This window comes from Apostichopus japonicus, chromosome 8 (assembly GCF_037975245.1).
Source record: "Apostichopus japonicus isolate 1M-3 chromosome 8, ASM3797524v1, whole genome shotgun sequence".
NCBI lineage: Eukaryota > Metazoa > Echinodermata > Holothuroidea > Aspidochirotida > Stichopodidae > Apostichopus > Apostichopus japonicus.
In genome coordinates this window covers 14396386-14419318 of record NC_092568.1, presented here as the reverse complement: position 1 = coordinate 14419318, position 22933 = coordinate 14396386, and the positions used below count along the sequence as shown (strand labels likewise).

The following is a 22933-nucleotide window of genomic DNA, read 5'->3' as shown; positions in this document are numbered from 1 at the left end:
AACACAATCCAGGGATCAGGGATAACCATGTGAACATAAACTGAACGTAGCCTTTGGCCACCCAATTTCGCAGATAGAGAATTAGGTAAAAGGTAAAGAATAAAAATTGCACAAAAATCATGGTAATATGCACATAGGCCCAGCAACATATTTAGTGTGCATTCAAGTTTTTTTTTCTCAGTCAATAATTCCATTTGGGGGGGCAAGTGCGGGGGCGAGCATTTCTGGGTCTATTATGCATACAGGACAATACCAACTTGTGACAGTTCACTTTAAACAATACCTGAAACAGAGGATTGCATCACTATGAAATGCTTAATTTAGGCAGAATTCTGGCCTTGAAATCTTATAATACCGGTACCACAAAATAGTGGAATATGAGCCAAAGTTGTTTCCTTCTGTCTTTTATATAATTTTTTTTATTTTATCTTTTATTTTCAAGCTTTCAGGTTGCTTTCTTTAACCTGCAAACCTAAGGGTAAAATGTTTTATCAGCGAATCTGGCTCCACAAGACCACTTAAGCACTTATGGCTACAACACTGAATGCAACATATATTTTTAGGAAAATCCTTGTTGAATAATTGAAGTCAACAATGCAAAAACAACTCCAGAGGCCAAATTGATCCAATAAAAATGAAGATTAACATTAGGTCATTTCATTACAATAATACAAAAAATTCAATATAATGTAATAATTCAAATTTTAGAATTAAGACAGCTATACTGGTGATAATTAGCTTCAGTTACAAGAGTCTCAACATAACACATGCAGACACTTATGATTAACAAACAAGAGCCAAAATAAGTGTCATACAATAGGGTATCGATTATGATTGGTTTCTCGCCGTTAATACAGCAAATTCCAATGAAATTTGTTTAAACCTGTTGTGACTTAAATGATAAACACAGGAGGAGCCTCTACTGCTTTCTATTGTATAAACTTGTAAGTATCTTGTTGAATGTTGTGACTAATAACAGTTAATTGGTGTTGACTGTTATTCATCAACTTGTTCAAGATTTTTTTCTTTTTTATTTCTTTTTAAAGTCTCTTTTCTTATTCCAATGTGGCATATTCATTCCACTATTAAGAAGGGAAAATAAACAAAACTCTCTAAGAAAAATGTGTTGTGTGAATATTGTGTGTTGAAAAATAAGTAAATTTTGATAAATAATTTGGAAAATTGGCAATGAACAGTCACATAACAACAAGAGAACAGCTGGAGTAAAAAGGATTTATGCTATGAAAGAAGGAAGATTGTCCTGATGATCTGATATACACATTTTAATGAATCACCCATGGTACAATGTTTGCAATGTGAATCGTGTAACAACAATGTATCATGATGATATATTTCATAAAAAAACTTAGCTGATTAGTAAAGCCTGTGAAATTTACTTTAACTATTATTTGAGATTCATCCAAATGAGCATCACATTAACAGTAGACTGTCAATTTTGCTTTTTATTAAACATGAGAGTTTGTACTGATAAGAAATAAATTTCACATTATGAATCAATGGAGGTAAAGTGATGGAAATGAACAGTGTATCAAAGGTATGCTCTATTGGCCCCAAATATGCTATATATTCAAATATGGTCACCTTTGGTCAAAATTCTTAATGGAAATGGTTCTTGATTTCTTTTTGTCGAGAAAGCTGAGATCCAGCCAAGGTCTTTGAACAGAATGGGCACTGTGACAATCTCTGTGGACATCCTTGTCTTTGCTGAAGCGGTTAATGAGCTGTAAATTAGAAGTAAAACGAATGACAAATTGCACTTAAACCAGGGTTGCAAATGCATTGGTTACACCCACGGTCACCACTAACTGCCCAATTACATTCACTGTACACAGAGCCAATCATTACTGATATAGAAATTGAAGTCTTCTTTAATTAAAAAGAAATATATATTTCAATAAAATCAGATGAAGACACTTTCACAACTTTCACAAAGTGTTCCCAGTTCAATGCTTCTTTCATGCGGTTTTGGTGTAAATTTTCCTGTGGTGTATATGATAACAGCTTAAATTACTTATGAACTCTGGTTGGATTATTCATCAACATTAGCCATATTGTGGTTCAGAATGATTTAAGGGACAAGGAGTTTTACAGTGTAGTTAATCCAGGCCTGGCCATTGTGTGTGTTCCACCACTTGATTTCACATTGCAAGTAAACCAATATTACATGTGAGTGACAGATTAGCAATGTTGTGTAGCAACGGTAAGTAACGATGAAGTGATTGAATAATACAGGCTTCTACATTTTAAAGGAAAACAAAATACTTAATTTCTATTTTTCTACACTAAGCTGTTTCAAACTTTTATTCTGGCTGACCCAAAACAAACTATGATGGCAATTAAAGGGTGTGAAGACTCGCGCAAAAAGAAACGTCTAATGCCGGTAATCTGACCTAGTTTCGAATAAGGTGTAACAGAAGTGTTAGACACCAACATCGATGCCATAAAATACACAAACAGCTTGCTTCCGTCGGTAATTAGACACTAGTGTACAGTCAGTACATACAGCTGCGGTCAATACCCACGGCACAGTGTATAAACGATACAGCGATGGACATCTCAGGTCCAGCTAAAGATAACAAGGTATCACGTTTCATTACTGTCTGCATTTTGTAGGGACACAAACAAAACTTCACTTGCAAGCAACAAAAAGTTAATTTCTTCAGATGGCCAAATGCCTTTAATCTGAAGTAACATAGTTATAAAAACTATGGGCCCTGAGTTTCCTGGTTGACTATGGTTTTACTTCTTGACATTTCCAAAAGCAAAGCAAGCTTTTTCCAGTCAATATGGTGCAAAAACACATAAATTTGTTTAACCGAACTTCAACTCTTGTATGAGACATAACTTGGAAGTTAAAGAGGGGATGAAATGGTAGATTTCATGTCTTAAAATTATTTATCTACATTACTTCAACACCACCCATTCACTATGTCCCTTAAATGCAGCTGCCAAAGCCAAAAGTTCGCTGTCGAAGTATTCCCTACAAAACTACCGAGCAGAAACTTGTGATAAAAACCTGCAGTTCATATGACGTCAGTAAAGGGACCATTTCAGACAAAGCCGACTCCCTGATATGTACTGTTACGGCGTCATACAGTTTATTTACGTACAGATAACTACAACACACTCTCCTCATCAACTGAAAAAGTCACCTCCCGAATTTTCCGATTCCGAAGAAATGGGCCTTTACCTCTCAGAACATTCAAAAGCTTTGACAAAAATTATTTTCTTAAGGAAAAAGAGGTGGAAATAGTTTTGAGGGTGATGAAGATATCGGTGTTTTATCCTATCAATTGAGCCACTTTGCAGAAGAATTTTAATACGTTCCCGATGGCCAAGACGCGTTGTTGCTGATGGAAGTCCCCGAGCAGAAAGGTTGGACTATCCTGAACCGAAATTGGACAGTTGAGCATAAACAAAACCACCAATATTAAATGTCAATGATCATGCTACTTAAAGAGGTTATGAAATGGAAAAAAAAATCTTTCTCATCGTATTCTGTATACTCGTAGCTTTCCAATGATACCCAATTTGTGTCAAACGAAGCTTGCATCCTCCAGGAATGAATAATCAAAAATTCGAGGGTAATGAAAACTTTCGAAAAATTGTTGTATTTACGGTAATGCGGCGTGACGTCAGATGTTTACATTCTTAAACGTGTGAGAACACACAACATTACACTGTTGAAGCGCTCCGTAGTAATTGAGATTTGGAGTTTTGTTTTTACGTAAATTTATCTCGTTACTGTTAAATATGCTGAGCCGATATGTGGTATCAGGTTGCTCCACCACAAGTAAAGACGGATTTCTACTGCAAGCTTTTCCAAAAGATGACAGGAATCGAAGAATTTGAACACGACTCGCTCAAAACACTATACATACACAACGTTATGAGTGCCTGTAGGCCTATACTGTTGCCAAATTACTTGTTATGACCATAGCCTAGGCCTCCTTGATACAGCAAATGACGATTTTTTGTTGGTTACCTTATATTTTGCACAAAACTTAAATCCAGTTGGTTTTAGAACAATCAATTCTAGATTTGCAAGTTTTCTTTTGTAGTAAAACTGGCGCTGTGTTGTGATTTTACGTAACATTTGGATGATACAATTACACGGGCTAGCCTGTTATACAACGTCTATTAGTTAGGTCTAGGGCCATGTTACCAGTACTACTATAGGGTTGCACTGTAACAGAATGTCACATTTTCCTTGCACTGTAAGACACAAAATTCTAGAAGCTTCGCTACGAAGTTAAGTAGCAGGATCATCGACATTCGAGATAATTTAAATCATATGAAGGTCTTAATAACGGAGGTTTTGTTTATGCTCAACCGACCAGGGTCGTCCAACCGTTCTGCTCGGGGACTTCGCACGGCAGCGATGCGTCTCGGCCATCAGGATCGTTTTATAATTTTTCTGCAAGGGGCTCAATTGATAGGGAAAACACCGATATTATCTTCATCACCCTCAAAACTATTTACTCCTCTTCTTCCTCAAGAAAATAATTTTAGTCAAAGCTTACGAATGTCCTGAGAGGTGACGTCCTATTTCCTCGGAATCGGAAGATTCGGGAGAAGACAATTGATGAGAAGAGTGTTGTGGTTACATGTTGTAAACTGTATAACGCCGTATCGGTAAACAGCGGGTAGTCGGCTTTGGCTGAAATGGTTCCTTTGATGACGTCAGATGAACTGCGGTGGGCAGCTTTGCTTTTTTTACGATTGGCAGCTCGAGAGGTCTCTAGGGAATACTTTGACAGTGAATTTCTGGCGTTTGAAGCCGTATTTATGGAAAATTGTGCATGGGTGGTGTTGTAGTAATGTAGATAAACCATTCCAAGACATGAAAATTTTTCATTTCATAACCTCTTTAACATCGTAGCAAATCTTCTAGAAATTGTGTTACTTACAGTGCAACCCTATAGTACTAGTAGTAGTAACATGGGTCTAGACCTAACTAATAGGCGTTGTATTACAGGCTAGCCCGTGTAATTGCATTATCCAACTGTTACGTTAAAATCATAACACAACGCCAGTTTTACCACAAAAGAATAATTGCAGATCTAGAATTGACTGTTCTAAATCCAATTGGCCTTAAGTTCTGTGCAAAATACCAGGTAACCAATAAAACAAAATTGTCATTTGCTGCATTAAGGAGGCTTAGTCTGTGGTCATGACAAGTAATTTGGCAATAGTTTAGGCCCACAGGCACTCGTAACATTGTCTATGTATAGCGTTTTGAACAAATCATGTCCAAATTCTTCGATTTCCGTCATCTTTTAGAAAAGCGTGCAGGTGAAATCCGTCTTTACCTGTGTAGGAGCAACCTGCAATCACATATTGGCCCGGCACATATAATTAACAGTTATGAGATATATTTACGTAAAAACAAAACTCTAAACACCAAATCTTAATAACTATAGAGCACTGCAACAGTGTAATGTTGTGTGTACTCAGACGTTTAAGAATGTAAAAATAGCGTCCCGGAAGTGCACTGGGTTCCTTGACTGACGTCACGCCGCATTACCATAAATAGAACAATTTTGGGGAAAATTTTATTACCCGCAAATTTTTGATTATTCATTCCTGGAGGATGCAAGCTTCGTTTGACAATAATTGGGTATCATTGGAAAGCTACGAGTGTACAGAAAATGATGATTTGAATAAATCTGTCATTTCACCCCCTCTTTAAGTGTCATGTATGCCTACAGATTGTGTGCTTGTCCTTATGTAAATGAGTATTAATGGTAGACCCGCTTACTGTGATGAGGATGAATTTCCCCATGCTCTCCCTCCTCGTCATATCGGACATGCTTATATGTGAATGCTTGATTATAGTCTGACTAGATTTGTATATGAAAGGATGAATTCAGGCAAGTTTTTGAGTGGAATTCTTCTTTATAAATTGATCAATGTCTAAAGATAAAGAGTTAATATCTAAACAATGTACCCACTGCAACTTGAGGTTTTCAGACTTTGGCTTTGAATTTCAACTGAACCCTCTAGCCTTGAGTTGAAAATGGTCCCTAAATAACCTTGTTGTTTCCAGTTTATTATTTTAGTGGTTTTTATCTACCAAAGTAAGAAAAGTTTGTGATTTCCATGTGTAAATGCTACACAGGCGGAGTGTATAGCCTAGTGGTTAACGCCGGCGTCTCCCAGTCATGAGATCCCCGGTTCGATTCCCCGCCAACAGCAATGTGTGTCATCTGGCAAGGGTGTTGTTCAATAACAACTTCCCGACATGGACGTTAAATGGATGTGTGCCGAGAGATTGGCTTCGGTCAGCTTGCGAGTCTACAAGCCTCCATGGCTTCTTTCGCGAGTTCCTGCTTGCGGGAAGATCACATATACATACATACATACATACATACATACATACATACATACATACATACATACATACATACATACATACATACATACATACATACATACATACATACATACATACATACATACATACATACATACACACATACACACATACATACATACATACACACATACATACACACACCCACACACATACATACATACATACACACACGCACACATACATACATACATACATACATACATTGCAAAATCTGTTGTGTTGTGACCAATTATAGAAGGCAATAGCTAGGAAAGTTTTGTAATTATGTTATCAACCTGCCACCTTCACTATGGTCACTATGAAGTAGTCTGCACAGCTTTTTGACACTGTGAGGTTCTTCGTGTAAACACTGCGTGGTAATTTATTGTTATATGTCGACAGTGTAGTTTACCAGACAGTGTCTACACAAAGATTCTGATACAAGGAAAGATATGAGCCAGGCAGTGCAGGATAACTGTTAAAATGAGGTCATTTTACGACCATGGCAGGTGGATTACATAATTGTAGGAAACTTTTTTGCGGTAGCATCTATATTTGGGGCCAATACAGCAGTATGACCTATAAGGTTATATCTTCAACAGTTCTTCTGTTCTAGTCATATACCTCACTTTTTTATATGTGGTTTAATGTACAGTAACATAAAGATGACATAAAAGCAAGCAGAGTTGCAGTTAGCTGGAATTTTACAAGGTACTACATTAAGTTAGCCGGCTAAGGACAATCCTGTGGAGAAACAGTCAAACTCACCATCCTCATCTGATTTAGAGACTGAATATTTTCCTTCTGGCTTGTTGTTGCAGTCAGTTTGTGTGTGTATCTGTGAAACAAATATCCAACACCTCATAATTTTGGAAGATCAGGAAGATTGAACATAACTATAGCTGAATGAGATAGTGTAATGTACAATTAAAATAGTATATGAAGTCAAAAGTCTTATATTCAACATCTTAAAATCAAATGATAGATTATTCAAAAAATATTTTACACCATATATGATTAGCTGTTATATCAGCATGTTTGTATTGCGTGACATGTCAGGGTAATGGCTTACTATACAGAGAGTCATTGCATTTTTTGTACAGGAAAATGGTGATAAAAAGACTTTTTAGTGATGTTTACCTTCAGTTAAACTGTCTCCTAAAGGCCTTAGGGGCTATGACAATATATACTTTAAATTGAGCATGTTCTGAATTTCACACTTTGATTTTGTACTATAAACATTAGAGAATCAGTGTTACTAGGAAAATTGGCTGAGGGTATTAAGTGAAATAAATAATTGTTGAAAATTTTGATTCTCAAGTGATTAAACAAAATATGGTATTCAATGCATCTAAGATCGAGCTAGGATACTAGTAGTGAATGAGAGGAATGAGTGGAGGGGGAGGGGGGAGGAGTCGAATTCTTATAGCAAGAGAAAAAAGGTGGGACATATACCACCTCCCTTCAGCTGCAAAGTGGAAGCCAAGAGATACAAATTTACAGCCCCTTTGCCATCACCATTCCCTCATTCCCCCGTACCCTTCATGGGGTGTATATTAAACCTATAGGTTATGGTACATACGTTTCAAGGTATACATTTTGTGTGATAGTAACAAAATTACAAAATCAATAAGGGAGTTTTCTCTCAATGTGATTTGGCATTGGTTCAATACATACCAGGAGTAGATGATGTTAAATGTAGGAATTGAACAGAAAGTGGGAGGGTTCTTTAACGTGGGTAAAAGTAGTACATAAATGAATTATCTACTACTGCTACCTTTAACATCAAAGTACAGGATAGCCAGAGCAATGGAGGTCAAGGCAACCGCAACCACCCCCCCCCCCCGCCATCCTTAGTTTCAAGACAGAACGGAAATATTTCACAGCCCTCTACCAATGATTCTCCCCATTGCAATCAGGGTAAAAAGGGTCCATGTTAAAGGTATTGACCCAAATATGCAAGTTTTCAAATATGGTCCATAATTGCATATGGTCAAAATTTTTATACTCTTCATATTACCACTCTGAAGGTAATTTACCTCACTGGGACACATAGGCGTAGGAGGCGGGGGGCTGGGGGGTTGCAGCCCCCCAACCAAGATTTTTGTGTGAAAATTCGGGCAATATGCTGAGAATTTTTCGGGCACCTACTGAAAGAAGAGTAATTTGCAATGTGTTTTTCAATAGTTAAACTGATATTGTTATTTAATATTATCGTTATTATTGTAACGACTTCCCCAATAATTAAAACCAATATGGAAGGGTAATAACACGGAAAATATAACCAAAATTCAACATCTTAATGTGCATATCATATAGTATTCATCGGTTAGTGGCAAAAATTTGGTTATATTTTTCGGGCAAGTCGTTACAGCCCCCCCCCCCCAAATCAAATTAGGCTCCTACGCCTATGCTGGGACATCCAGTCATCTTCTTTGCTTATTTAGCAGTATGGGAAAAGTTTAGAGGGTAATGCCTCCAGGAAAAGTGCAGTTTGAAATCATATAGCATACAGTTAGGGACCGATACATCTTTAACCTCTATACATTGAGAGTGAAGAGAAATATTTTGGGTTGGGGTAACTAAAGTACATAGCCAAAGGTATTAGTAAGTATATAGAAATACCACCTTTAACATTAATTTATCAGTCAGGCAGCAAAAAAGGAGGAAAGAGATATACCACTAGTATAGCTTATCAAAAGGAAAGGGAAGGGAAGGGGGCAGAGGCAGAACATCCCCAGGTGATAAGTTGGAAGCAACATCAGGACCACCAATAAGAATACCCTTAGCTTCCAGATGGAAGCCAGTAGGTTTGTTTAACATTACAGCCCCCTCCCCAATGATTCACAAAGGACCAGTGCAAATAGGGAAAATGGGGTCAATGCAGCCTCTAGACATTGACTTTTATCAGATCTAACAAAATGAGGCACTCCATAGACAGATGTCAATCTGCATTAGTACTATGTTAGAGGTGGAGGAGGGGTCAGGGTAGAGATGTTCTGAACAGAATGGTGAAATTTGGAATGGGGCTACAAATAAAACATGAAATATGTACCCAGGACTAATACCTAATTTGAAAAGTCATTTGATTGTACAAGTCAGGCAGAGAAAATGGTAGGGTGTGGCAAACCTTTTAGCTTAGCCAGAGGGATAGGTAAAGGCAGAATGCCCCCCCCTCCCCCACCCACAAAAAAATACAACGTGGAAGGACCGCCAATAAGTCATCCCTTATCTTCCAGATGAGAGCCCCCAATGATTCCCTGAATTGCAAATATGGATAAATGGGGTCAATGTCAACCTCTAACACATTTAGGAATGCAGTATAAAGATTAGAGAATCAATACAGGATGCACCTCAATTTGATTTGGCATTGATTCACAGTTTACCAGGGGTGGCAGGGACGTAGCCAGGGGGGAGCGACCGCTCCCCCCTTTCAGTGTCAATTTTTTTTTTTAAACTGTTGTTTTTTTAGCATGGTATTTTGTCAGTGCTCTTTTGATCTTGAATACTCGTCAGCTCCGTTAACTTGATTATAATCGTAGTAACATTCACGCCTACTGATTCAACTACTAACTTAGTTTGGCAGATGCAATTAGCTAAATTTAGCCTATAGCCTATTACAAGCCTACAGTTGGCCACTGCGTAATAAAATACATATTGCCTACCTAACCGCACTCTATGGAATGTCACGAACTGTATGCACAACAACGTCGACAACGTTCGTTTTCATCCTTTCTATGATTCGTCCTAAGTTGTGCACGAACAGCATGTTATGAAGCTAAGCTATAGCAATCGTACGTGATACGCACTTCCTTTAAATAATTATTACACTGCTAACGATAATGATATTTGTTTTTAGGCCACTGCATATCTGGCTATATTACAAAATATGAAAGTTTATATTGTCCATCAGTTAAGTTCGTCAAATGTATTTAAGTCCAGACATTGGACTATAAACAAGAATCATCCTACTGGAAAAATTGTAAAAGAGTACTATGTTTGTCTTTCTGATATATTATGTAAAAGAACATGTAAAAGAATTCAAACAGGAAACAAAATCTGCTGATAATATGATATCCGTGATCAGGGGCGTAGCCAGTATGTAGCACTGTAGGCCCGGGCCTACACTTTTTTTGGCCAAGTTATCTTTTTTAAAAACACCCATATTTCAAATCCATAAGATTGCTGGACGAGTTTAAGAGTCCAGACAGGAATAACTATTGAAATGAACGTAGCAAGAATATGGCTAAATTAGATGACCTAGTCTTCTAATTTAGGCTGTCATTTCTATCGCATGCCGTTTCATTCAACACTCTACCCGCCGAAAAAGTCTAGAATCCGATCTTGTCAGTTTTTTTAACATCTAGTTAAGAACCCGTTTACGCAGATAATATTTCAGTTGAGAAAACAGTTGAGAAATTTGCATCAGATGGCAATCGTCAGATAGCTCTCGCCTTCTCTAATATTAGGCTAACTTAAACATTTACAGTTGTATCAAAGACAATTACTGGCTATAGTTGTATCAAAGACATTTCTGGCCTATCTATATATGTATCTACAAGTATCAGCAGTTGAAAAGTAAGACTACTCTGTACATGTACTTTGATAATTTTAAATACCGAACGATTATGTAGTATTGAATTACGTACTATTTTAACTCGTTTGTTTTTTTTGGTTTAAAAGTGATATTGAATAAGGTGTCTCAAGTTAGCAAGAGGCCATGGAACCAGAATGAACACTCGGGAAGGGCCGTTTCCGGCCATCTGGGGGGGTTTGTAAAACCAAAAATTTTCTTGTACGCTCCGCGCCAACCGATGGTGGCGCTCCGCTCAGATAGTCGTGCCTACAATTTTGAAAATCCATATCAGTCGCAAAAAGTGCTCTCCCCCTTTCAAATTCCTGGCTACGTAGCTGAGGGGTGGAGGAGTGGTAAAGGTATAGATTGAAGGAAAACGTGGCAACGATATTATGTAGCACTTGGGGTAACCTTATGAGATAAAAGGTGTTAGAGAAGTATCTAGAATACTACCATGAATTCATCAGGTAGAAAAAAAGTAGGGCAGGGATATACCTCCTACAGTAGTAGCTAAGCCAAACAAGGGGCTGGAGAAGACAGATTATTCACAGGGAAAAATTTAAAATAAAATCAGGTCCACAATTCCCTTAGGTTTCAGGTGGAAGCCAGCAGGGAGTACATTTCATAGCCCCCAATGATCTCCCCAATTGCAAATATGGATCAATGGTTAACCTCTACATATTACAGTATTAAAGTTATACAGGATGCACTGCTCAATTTGATTTGCATTGGTTCAGTTTTCCTGGGCTGAAGTGGTATGGGTGGAGATTGAAGAAAAATGTGACAAAGATATTTTGTAGTGTGTAACATTATTATATACATATAGGTAGAGGTATAACAGAAGTTTTTTTAAACACTGCCCAGACGAAAATAATTCCTGGCTTTTAAGCAATAGTCAAGAAAACCCCGGGTTTCCCTGGATATCCAAGCTTTATTCCTGCCTCAGGTAGCCAGGAAAAGCCAGGACTTTGAAAGTCCAGCCTTTTCCTGGCTTCACCCAGCCTATCAAGTCCACACTAGGCAGGAAAAGCGAGGGCAATGCTGTCCTGGCTAGGCAGGAAAAGCCAGGATTTTGAAAGTCCAGCCTTTTCCTGGCTTCATCTAAGCTCACAAGTCCACACTAGGCAGGAAAAGCGAGGGCAATGCTGTCCTGGCTAGGCAGGAAAAGCCAGGATTTTGAAAGTCCAGCCTTTTTCCTGGCTTTACCCAGCCTCACAAGTCCACAATAGGCAGGAAACGAGAGTGGAATGCTGTCCTGGCTAGGCAGGAAAAGCCATGCTTGCCTTTTACCCAGTATTTAGCTAGTTGTAAGATGGTCAGCTCTTACATAAAGTTTTCTTTTGTACCATAGTTTTACTTGTTTATTAGTGCAGTGCTCACTGTACAGAGGGCTATACATTTGTACAGTATATTTGTAAGTTGTTTTGTGGTCGGGGAGATTAAGATTTCTCTCTTCTGGGTTGCTAAGCAACTATCTTTGTTCTTCCTGGAAATTAGCTCTCACAGGAAAAGGGGTCTGTGTATATATATTATAGGAACAAAAGAGTTTTGTGAGGGTATAGGCAGTTAGGCAGTTGGCCATGAGTATTGGAGCAAGACAGTTGCAAAAGAGGAGAAATATAGTTTTAATGCTGGATAGTTTGTTTTAAACCTTAATTTACAAAATCAAGTTACTGTAGTCCTTATTATTTTTTGGAAGGAGTGATATTCACCTGACAGTCTGGCACGCGTTTTACTATAAAGGACATTATTTACTATAAAGGATATTATTTACTTAGAGGATATTATTTTACCGTAAAGGATATTCCGGGACACCATTTGTTTAACTGACATTATTTAACTGAAAGGATACCCTGGGACACTATTGCTTATTAATTAAAGGATACTGTTTTGTTGGGATTGGACATTTATCATACAATTTATTCTGTTCAACTATACTGATGTCGTGGAAGTTGTTCTTCCTGGAAATTAGCTCTCACAGGAAAAAGGGTCTGTGCATATATATTACAGGAACAAAGGAGTTTTGTGAGGGTATAGGAAGTTAGGCAGTTGGCCATGAGTATTGGAGCAAGACAGTTGTAAAAGAGGAGAAATATAGTTTTAAATGCTGGATAGTTTGTTTTAAACCTTAATTTACAAAATCAAGTTACTGTAGTCCTTATTATTTTATGGAAGGAGTGATATTCAGCAGACAGTCTGGCATGCATTTTACTATAAAGGACATTATTTACTATAAAGGATATTATTTACTTAGAGGATATTATTTTACCATAAAGGATATTCCAGGACACCATTTGGTTAACTGACAGTATTTTACTGAAAGGATACCCTGGGACACTATTGCTTATTAATTAAAGGATACTATTTTGTTGGGATCGGAAATTTATCATACAATTTAATCTGTTCAACTATACTGATGTCGTGGAAGATCTGATGTCGTGGAAGATCTGTACCTGATGTCACCAGCACGCCAACTCACCAGAACAGATTTATAAATTAAGTGTATTTACTTTAACATTTGGGTGCACCTCACGACTCTAAGTCATTTGATTTAATTCTTTGACTGGGCCCAGATCAGCTGTATATTGTTTGTTATTCATAATTATAATTTATTTTGATCCAATCCAGTTGAGTGTTCCATTTTTATGTGTCTTGTTCTGTGTTTGGTCATCACACCAAACCCAGAGTTCTCTGATCAAGAACAATCATTTATTTTCAGTCGCAAACACCCTTACATATAATTCATGATTTTAAGTTATGAAAATTTCCTATACCACAAACACACTCAAACCTCCTATAAGCTAAAAGTAACTGCCAACTAGCCAGCAAGATAATTTATATAGGGTAAGCATGGACACCTGGCTTTTCCGGGGTAATCCTGGGTATGTATACCTGGCTTTTCCTGGCTCCTCACTGATATAAACAGGGACCTGGCTTTTCCTGGGTGTGCATACCAGGCTTTTCCTGGTTTTTCCTGGCTCTTCACTCACACACTAGAGACCTGGCTTTTCCGGGGTAAACCTGGGTTAACCATCCAGGCTTGTCCGGCCTTTACCTGGCTCTAAATGAGTTATATAAACCAGGCTTTACCGGGCTTTTCCTGTCCGAATTACCATTTTCAAACCCAGGAATTTCCCTGGATTTCCCTGGGTTAAATCCAGGCTTTTCCTGGCTTATATTCCAGGGAATTCCTGGGTTTTCCTGCCTTAAATTCGTCTGGGTACCGCTGACATTTGAAAAAACAGGGCAGGAGTATGCCCAGTAGCTTAGACAAACGAGGGGGGAGGGGGTGGGAGAAAGACACAGCATCCACAGGGAAGACTTTAAAACATAATCACCAAGAAGTCTACCCTCAGCTTCCAGATGCCAGCTGGGGGTACATTTCACAGCCCCCAATGATAACACCACCCCCCCTGGCTCCCCCCGTTGGAAACAGTGTAAAATGGGGTCAATGTTAACCTCTATACATTGAGTATTGCAGTTATCAAATTAGACAATAAAGGAAGCACCTCTCAATTTGATTTTACAGTGGTTCATGCATACTAGGGCATGGAGAATGGGTGAAGATAGAGAGGGTGAAATTAAATCGGTTGGATAATAAAAGTAGAGTAGGGATATTTCCTGTAGTTTAGCCAAACAAGGAGGGGAGGATAAGAGGGAGGGGGGATAAATCAGGACTACCAAGAAATCTACCCTTTGCTTCTAAATGGTAGCCAGCTGGGGGAACATTTGATAGCCCACAATGAATCCCTGTGGCCCATTGCAAATATGGATAATTGGGGTCTATGTTAACCTCGACGTAAATTGAATGTTATCTATAACATAATAAGGCAATCGAAAAGGGAGGAAACTTTCAATGTAATCTTGCATTGGGTCTGCGTAACAGGTTTAGAGGAGGGGTAGGGTGGAGATTGAAGAGAAAGGGGAGATGTTTCGGAGTGGGGAAACATTATTAAGTATGCTATATTAATAGTGAAATGTCCAGCATTGCTACTTTTGACCTTAATGCACAGGTTATCTAAAGCAATGGAGGACAAGGCATTCCCCATCCCCTTGCCATCTGTTGTAAAACAGAAGCCAAGGGATCATTTTTACAGCCCCAATGTTTCTCCCCATTACAAACAGGGTAAAAAGGGGTCAATGTTAACCTCTGTACATTCAGTATTGTCTGCATTAACAAAATTAGGCAATCAACAGAGGAGGCAACTCTCAATGTGGTTTTAGAGTGAGTATTCTAACTGGGCATACACAATTTCTAAAAGTTATTGAATGGATGAACAAACATTTACAGATATCAGATATATATACACTATGAACATGAAATTTATCCACTAGAAATCTCAAATGCATTATAAATGGCAATAAGATGTATACAGATCAACCTCAGTGTAGTGCTTAAATATTGGATTCTATGCAGTACCATTTTTGCCTTTTCAAATTTATTTGGTATTGACTTGTCAGCTTTCTGCTGAATACTTTAAGATATACTATTCCTTTCAACATTTCATCATGGGACTGAATCAAGTTAAAGTTATGCATAGGGGATAATTGCTATCTGTATGGAATAACATGCAAGCATGTAATAGTTCTGACACATTATTACAATGTCAAAATTAAGTTTATTTAAGGTGATCCTAACAGGTTAGGGTCATGCACTATCCTATTTGCTCCATTGACACATGATGCACTTTCAATTTGCTTTCTTGCTTTGCAATTGCAAAGAGATATCTTACAGTCTTTAACACATTTACATAGTCCAATATTTATCCATTTTATTAAATGTTTTCTTTAAATGGGGTTGCAATAAAAGTAGATATTCAAATAGTCAAACATAATCAATTAATCAATCAATCAAAACTGTTAAATAAAAGCAAGACTTTGTCAAAGTTAATGTACAGTAAAGGCTGTTAAACAAACTACAGTATTAATTAGATGAGCATGATTTATATTGCTCTGTTTTACACAGCTTAATTTCTATTGATGAATCTTTCTTAGATGATCAACAAAGTAGAAGGATTACATTCCAGGCTGAAACTGTCATTGGTTACTGCCTAGAAGAAATTTCATTTGGTAGATTTGAATGAAGTAAAATGAAAGTATTTTAAATAAAGGGCAATACTAAATATAAGTGTATTATATATGAAATATATTTGTGGTTTCAAACCAGTGTACTTAATCAGCAGTCAGTCAACTTTTGACTGGTGAGCCAGCACGAAATTCTGGCACTCAGCCATGAACAAACTGATTACCAGCCAATCCCATGCTACCCCCCCCCCACACACACACACACACTCACACCTCCAAAGAAATACAAAGTCTTTAACTCTTCAGAGAAAGGGCTTATCAGAGCATCTCTTTTTCTGTGTGGTAAAAAGAGCTAGTGTACAGGTGCGATCATATCCATAAATGTCTGCAACTTACCTGACTTATAAACAAATTTGTCAGAAACAACAGAATGGAAAACAAGTGCAACAAAGTGCAACAAAACTTACGGGTACTAGAGAGTTATCTCTGACATCACTTTCTGTTGGTTCTTCCTCATTCTCTGATTGCTAAAGAGAAACAAATACACCTCAATTGATTTGAATATAAATGACATTCAATGAACTTTAAAGAATTCATGTTAGTTGAGATATGAAGAATTGTGAGGGGGGGGGGGTGGTTCAGGCACTTCATCTTGCACTTGACAATAAAGAGAATATACTTACTGTAACAGGTTCTTCATCGATAATACTTTTTGTGACCTTGTCTTCATTTCCTGTTTGCTAAAGAGAAACAAATACACCTCAATTGATTTGAATATATTCAATGCACTTTAAAGAATTCATGTTAGTAGAGATATGAAGGAGAAAGGAGGGGGGGGGGGGGGGTTAGGTACCTAACGGTTCTTTTATAACTTCTCTAGAATTACTGTAGAACATTACCAGATAGAACATAACATAAAGAAATCATAACAACTAAAAACTACTCCAATGTTGTTTCTTAACTTAGGAAGTTTGCACTTACTTTTGCATCATTACTTGATCAAAAATATTAGCCATATTCCGAGGCCTGTTCTCATGTTACAACCGAACGTTAGGCATAACAAACATCAATTCTAGAAGAATCAGACGTGTTTTCTGATGTAATGGCAGCTTGTGATTATGGGGACTATGGATTCAAGACAGATCAACATTTCTACAGTAACTGTAAATTATTTTTCAAGGGCATTGTGGCAAACATTAAAAGCAATGCTTCAATAAGTTTCCTGAACAAACTTGTACATTTTGAACAAAATTATATCTTTACATTTTATGTCAGAACTGGGTAGTATGTTCGGAACGGTTGGGCAGGTACCTGGGTTACTTGTGCAAACACTAGTTTATATCAAAGCTTTAAAGAGACTATTGCAGCCGGATCAAGACCATTTTTGCAAAATAACATGACACAAAACCTTAAAATTTTGCAAGAAAATTGGTATGTGTAGCAATTGAGATGTATACATCTCCCATGATCACAGAAATAACAACCAATCAACTAATTGTATCTTAAAGATCTGTACTTACTGGCCACATATTAAGCATGCTATCACTTTCAAAGCTTATCAGATTACATTCTAGCTGTAGACTGTAGTAGTCGACAAAAAAGCTCTGACTTCAAATTTGCCTGGAAATCCAGCATTCTTCCTAAGTGTTTCACTAGTATGTGTTCTTCTGGTAAAGTTCAGTTTGGCAAAGACTATGAAATAATAAATGTTGTTTTACTGATTGATTCTGAGTGGTTGCAAGAGATCATTGTCCAGCTTGGCTTGAGCAATATCTCTTGTAGAGTTGGCACGTTGAATGTTGGAACTTGGAATACAGCTAGAACATCTTTAAGTTAAACTCTGACAAAAAGCTTTGTACTAAGTTTAACTGGGATAGATACAAAAGTTAACAGTGTCCTGTAGTTATTTCTTCATCTATCCAACAAGATGTCAATGAAGTGATCTGTTTTATCCTTGCAGTAGTTAATTGCTGCCTGCAAATGGCTAGTTTTTCTTAATCTTTGACATAACTTCATCTACAGCTCTGATGGCGGCCATCCTGGATTTTGGCCACCGTCTTGGAAATGGGTTACCCAAGCAACATGCCATGACCATCATCTGTTTCAGTGACCCCGGAAACACCTGAATTGACCCCTTATTTGTTCACCTCCAATTTTACAGCCAGATAAATGACATTTCCTTTTTTTCTGGTGGCCATCTTGGATTTTGGCCACCATCTTGGAAAATTGGAACCGATCAAGTGGGTTCCACGGATAAAATCAATAGATAAAAGAAACTCCATGTCAAATTTGGTACTTTTGTCATGCAGGTTACGTTAATCCTGAAAATTGTTGCTAAGCCACCTGACTATATGTGATACTTACTTTCTTATAGTGAGTTATGCATTGAATTAATTGAATTTGCAATTGATTAGCCTACACGTAGTTTGTAAGTTGTAGGACTACCATACCAGTACTGTAGTACGTAGTACTAGATACTTAGAGCATATCACTATCACTCAGTATCACCATTACAATACATTACATGTAAGTTAACTAGTACTTATATAGTAAAGGCTTCATAATTGACGCACCCCCGTAATTGACGCACCTTCAATTATTACTAGCAATGATACAGCAGCCCACCTAAACTTTTTGCAGTCAAGCAGAATTACATATTTCATGAGTTTGAATCCATTTCTGCCATCTGCTGACCAAATTGTGGTAATTTTGAAGCTTTGAACACCCTCCCCCAGTTTTGCACATTTTTTGGGCATTTGGAAATCTTACACCTTAAAAACAATCTACATTACCTCGATATGATAATACTACTTTCTGGGACCTGACCTGTCTGAGCTTATTCGCTCAGAGCATAGCAAGAAGCATCTAAAGTCAATGGATGTATACTAAGGCCTACACTACGGTTAGCTTATCGACGAATGTGTCAATTTAGGGGTATGAAAGAATTTGACACGGCAGACATTTTGTGGTCAAATTCTGCTCAATTGTACAGTACATAAGCACAGAACCATAAATATTTTGAGATCATTACATTGCTGAGGAACTACACCTTTGAACACATACAGTTGAGTAATTCGGATTTTTCCTTGATAGGCAATGTTGATCAAATCCTTAAGTGTGTCAATTTTGCGCCCACCATGCTACTACTAGGCTACCATTCTTTAGAACAGCAAGGAAGCCCCAAAACTCTACCCCACAGCCACTTAGCTACAGTTTTATTCTGTACGCCTTTCATAGGTCATGACTACTCATGACCTTCAAATATAAACGAGTAACCTAATGAATGAGATATGTACTTGCTAGGCACACTCGATACCTCCTAGTAATACTTTTAGCTTAGGCTGGCCTAAGGTATGCTTCACAACTGGCTAATAATATGCACAGTTTCGGTCAAATAATACTGCTGTTAGTGGCAACAAGTTTCACATGAAGAAGTATATGGGATAGACAGGTAATGCGTAAGCCTTGGTTTCAAGTGAGCACCTTATCAGTAGTCTTTCACCGATAAAATTACAGCTAAAATAAGATACTTACGTTGCTGGGAAGATGATGTAATACTACGTACAGGTCTGTGTACAACAGTCGTAGCCTACTTCGTGCATGTACGAACCTTTGCGCTGTGTGTAAACTGTTGATGGCGCCATATCGTTACAAGTCTCGTACTGCAAGGGTCTAAAATTATCAATTTTTGTTATATTACGACCAGGATATTCCGAAATGTCACCAAGGGTAGCATTAAAGTGTCTTTAATACAATTTCTGAATGTCGCTGATATATATTTCCTAGTTTTGCCATATATTGCGCGGAAAGTTGCGGTCGACATATACCCTACCTACACAGTATGCGAAAATAACGTTATATAAACTGCTGAGTGAGGCTCATATTTTCACCAAAATTTATCTTTATAGCAAGAACATACAAACACTTCTTAGTCAATTTCTGATAAATACCATCATATTGACTACATTCGAAGTGAAACTTGTTTACATAACGCACGATATTTGAAATGGTAATGTCTCAGACTTTTGTTTACCAAGAAGTTGGTAAACATATGCCCAAGGTACACATAGGCCCCAGCTACCATCCACCAATGTAAACATATGCCCGCATTCATAACTATATATATTATATATATATATATGTATCAGGAATTGCATTGTAATTGTTATTGTCGTACGTAGGCCATGCATGATATTTTGGGGAAATGATACAACTGAAAAAAAAATTCAATTATACTGACCACACACCCGGTGGAGGGTCCGTACAGTCAGGGGGCTGATGCCCCCCCCCCCGGACGGAGTCAAATGGACTGCTGGCGCCCTTTTCAGCTTTTTACCACTTTTCACTTATTCACGATTATTGACTTTTTTATTGCGCTCTTATCTACCTACTGACATTTGTCACATTTGTTGGTGTTATTTTCTGACAAAATGCTCTAATTGCGGTCTTTAATTTATCGGCACTTCCTTTGTGCAAAACTATTTCTAAAAACTGTACGGGGTTTCCATGTAGTTTTAGACAATACGCCAAGCGCAGTGGCTGAAATATTAATAAACACCAAACTTTAAGTTGGCATGCAGTGTACGTTATATCAGTGGTGGCGGAACTGGGGGGGCTTGGGGGGGCTCAGCCCCCCAATGAAAAAGTTGAGGGGGCAAATGCATGATAAGCCCCCCCAATATTTACCAAGGCTCCGAAACGTGCATCTGCCCATTTTTTAATGCATATACTTGTCGATCTGTCCGATGCACACGTTTAGGTGTAATAATTAAATAGGATAATTATTGTCTGTATCATGCCTCATCGAATATTACTGTTTTAAATAAGAGGGTAATAAGCTAAACGCTACACTCATCAACATTTGCGTTTACACTACGAGTACAAGCAAGGCGTGGAACATGGCTTTATGTTTAAACGCAATCAATTATTAAACGAACAAAAACACAATATTAGCATTTCACCTGTACTGTATACATGACATGATGACAGTGCTATGTCATAGAAATTTGTTGGCAACTGCACATGGTTTTGGAATTACCCATTTGTTGACATTAAGAAATGCTTTGTTTTTTCTTGTGACATTTATTTAATTCAGGGGCGTCGGAGCCGGTACAGGCAGGTCCGGCGAACGCCAGACCAATATTCACAACGCAAAAAAAAAAAAAAGTAGGACTAAAAAGTGGAAAACAAAAAAATCTCGGAGGTATATGTTTCAATAATTTTCAATAATGATGACGGCAAGTAGGCTAAATGTGACTACTCTAGCATGGCAGGGGTCTTGTTTTCAAGCTCGGGAAGTGCCATTTCCTGTAATCTGGGAGGCATATTTTCAAAATTTTCTCCAATTACGCTACGCGCCAACCATGGTGGCACGTAGCATTGTTTGACCTACCAAACGTCCCCCCCGATAATTATGATAGTTGGCCACACTCTGAACCGCCGTACCAATCAAAAATAGCTCCCGACGCCCTTGTAATTATTGCATTTAATTGCAAGTAGTAATTTACTACACTCAAAAACGTCTTTGCGAGTACACGTCGACTCGTCGAGTAATAGCTACTCTCTTAAAACACCATCGAATATACAAATTACAATGTTTTTACAGATTTTTACGTGCAATCTGAGAAATTGCAGGCTTGAGACCCATGTTTTAGGGCTAGGTATTCGCAGCATAAAACACTCGGGAAGTGCCGTTTCCGGCCATCTGGGGGGTTTGAAAAACCCAAAATTTTATTGTACGCTCTGCGCCAACCGATGTTGGCGCTCCGCTTAGATAGTCTCCACATTTTAGCCCCCCAACAATTTTCCCGTTCCGCCGCGGCTACCTTATATGCCGCTACATGATCAGTGTGTTGATTAGTGCAGTAGGTTATTTGTTAGTCGACAATCGGAACAACGGGATACCATAGGCATGTTTCTTGTTTTAACTCTAATATCACAAAATGCCTAAATATAAACCATCTGGATGTGCAAATAGGAAACGGAAGGTGCTGAAAGAAGCAGCATCTAAAAAGTGTCATAGTTTGGATGGATTTTTTAAAGGGATTAATTAACAAAACCCCTATTTATTCTTAGTTTATCTGCAAATTAGCAAGGCCCAGGAAGGGGGATTTCCGTCGATCTAGGGAGTATCTTTACTCAAAAAATTATGTACGCTCTGCGCCAATCTGTGGTGGCGCTCCGCTTAGATAGTGTCGAAAAAGCGCCCCTACAGACCATTCTCGCCCCCCTGAATAGTACCCCTAGCTCCGCCACTGCACACACCCATGTATGAATTGGTCCAGAAGTGCAATATAAAACATACCATGTAAAAGATTCTTCATCTACTGCCCCTGCTCACATGTTACCCCAAACATGCAAAGCAAGCTATAAATATTATAAGTATATGTTTGTTGACATATCAACAGATACTGAGAAATATAAGTAAGGACAGTTTCACTGACAGTTATGTCCACAAATGAAATGAAGCTTAGAATTTTAAAATTCAAAATAAATTAAATAAGAACAATTATGACTGGCAATAGTGTCCCAAATGTACTACAGAGGAGATTATTTAATGTGAGGACACTATAAGTTGTGACTGATAATAGTGTCTGCACCTAAAACATGAGGACAATACAAGTAGTATACTATGACTGACAGTAGTGTGTTCTAACTGACTTTAAAGCGTACTGAATCTAATGTCTGATGGTAGTGACTGCACATGTACATAGGAAGAGCACCTAAAACATGAGGACAATACAAGTAGTATACTATGACTGACAGTAGTGTGTTCTAACTGACTTTAAAGCATACTGAATCTAATGTCTGATGGTAGTGACTGCACATGTACATAGGAAGAGCACCTAAAACATGAGGACGATACAAGTAGTATACTATGACTGACAGTAGTGTGCATAACTGACTTTAAAGCATACTGAATCTAATGTCTGATGGTAGTGACTGCACATGTA

The 22933-nt window shown here is 37.9% G+C and overlaps 1 protein-coding gene across 12 annotated transcripts in view; it reads right to left on the bottom strand.

Annotated features, from left to right (window-relative positions):
* Nucleotides 1–22933, bottom strand: part of LOC139971061 (uncharacterized) — a 50281-nt gene that overhangs the window by 5465 nt on the left and 21883 nt on the right. For 3 of the 12 annotated variants that reach the window (XR_011794304.1, XM_071977239.1, XM_071977236.1), the window contains 5 exons: nt 19515–19652; nt 16664–16720; nt 16448–16507; nt 7148–7217; nt 1603–1742 (listed from right to left, as the gene is read on the bottom strand). The exons of 7 other annotated variants lie outside the window; for them this stretch is intronic. Coding sequence is in view for 4 of the 5 variants with exons in the window: in XM_071977239.1 (XP_071833340.1) it covers nt 1603–1714 (112 nt within the window). In the remaining variant the exon portion in view is untranslated. Of the gene's footprint in view, nt 1–1602; nt 1743–7147; nt 7218–16447; nt 16508–16663; nt 16721–19029; nt 19481–19514; nt 19653–22933 lie in introns of those variants that run through there. 2 more of the 12 variants (XM_071977237.1, XM_071977227.1) reach the window with 2 other exon arrangements.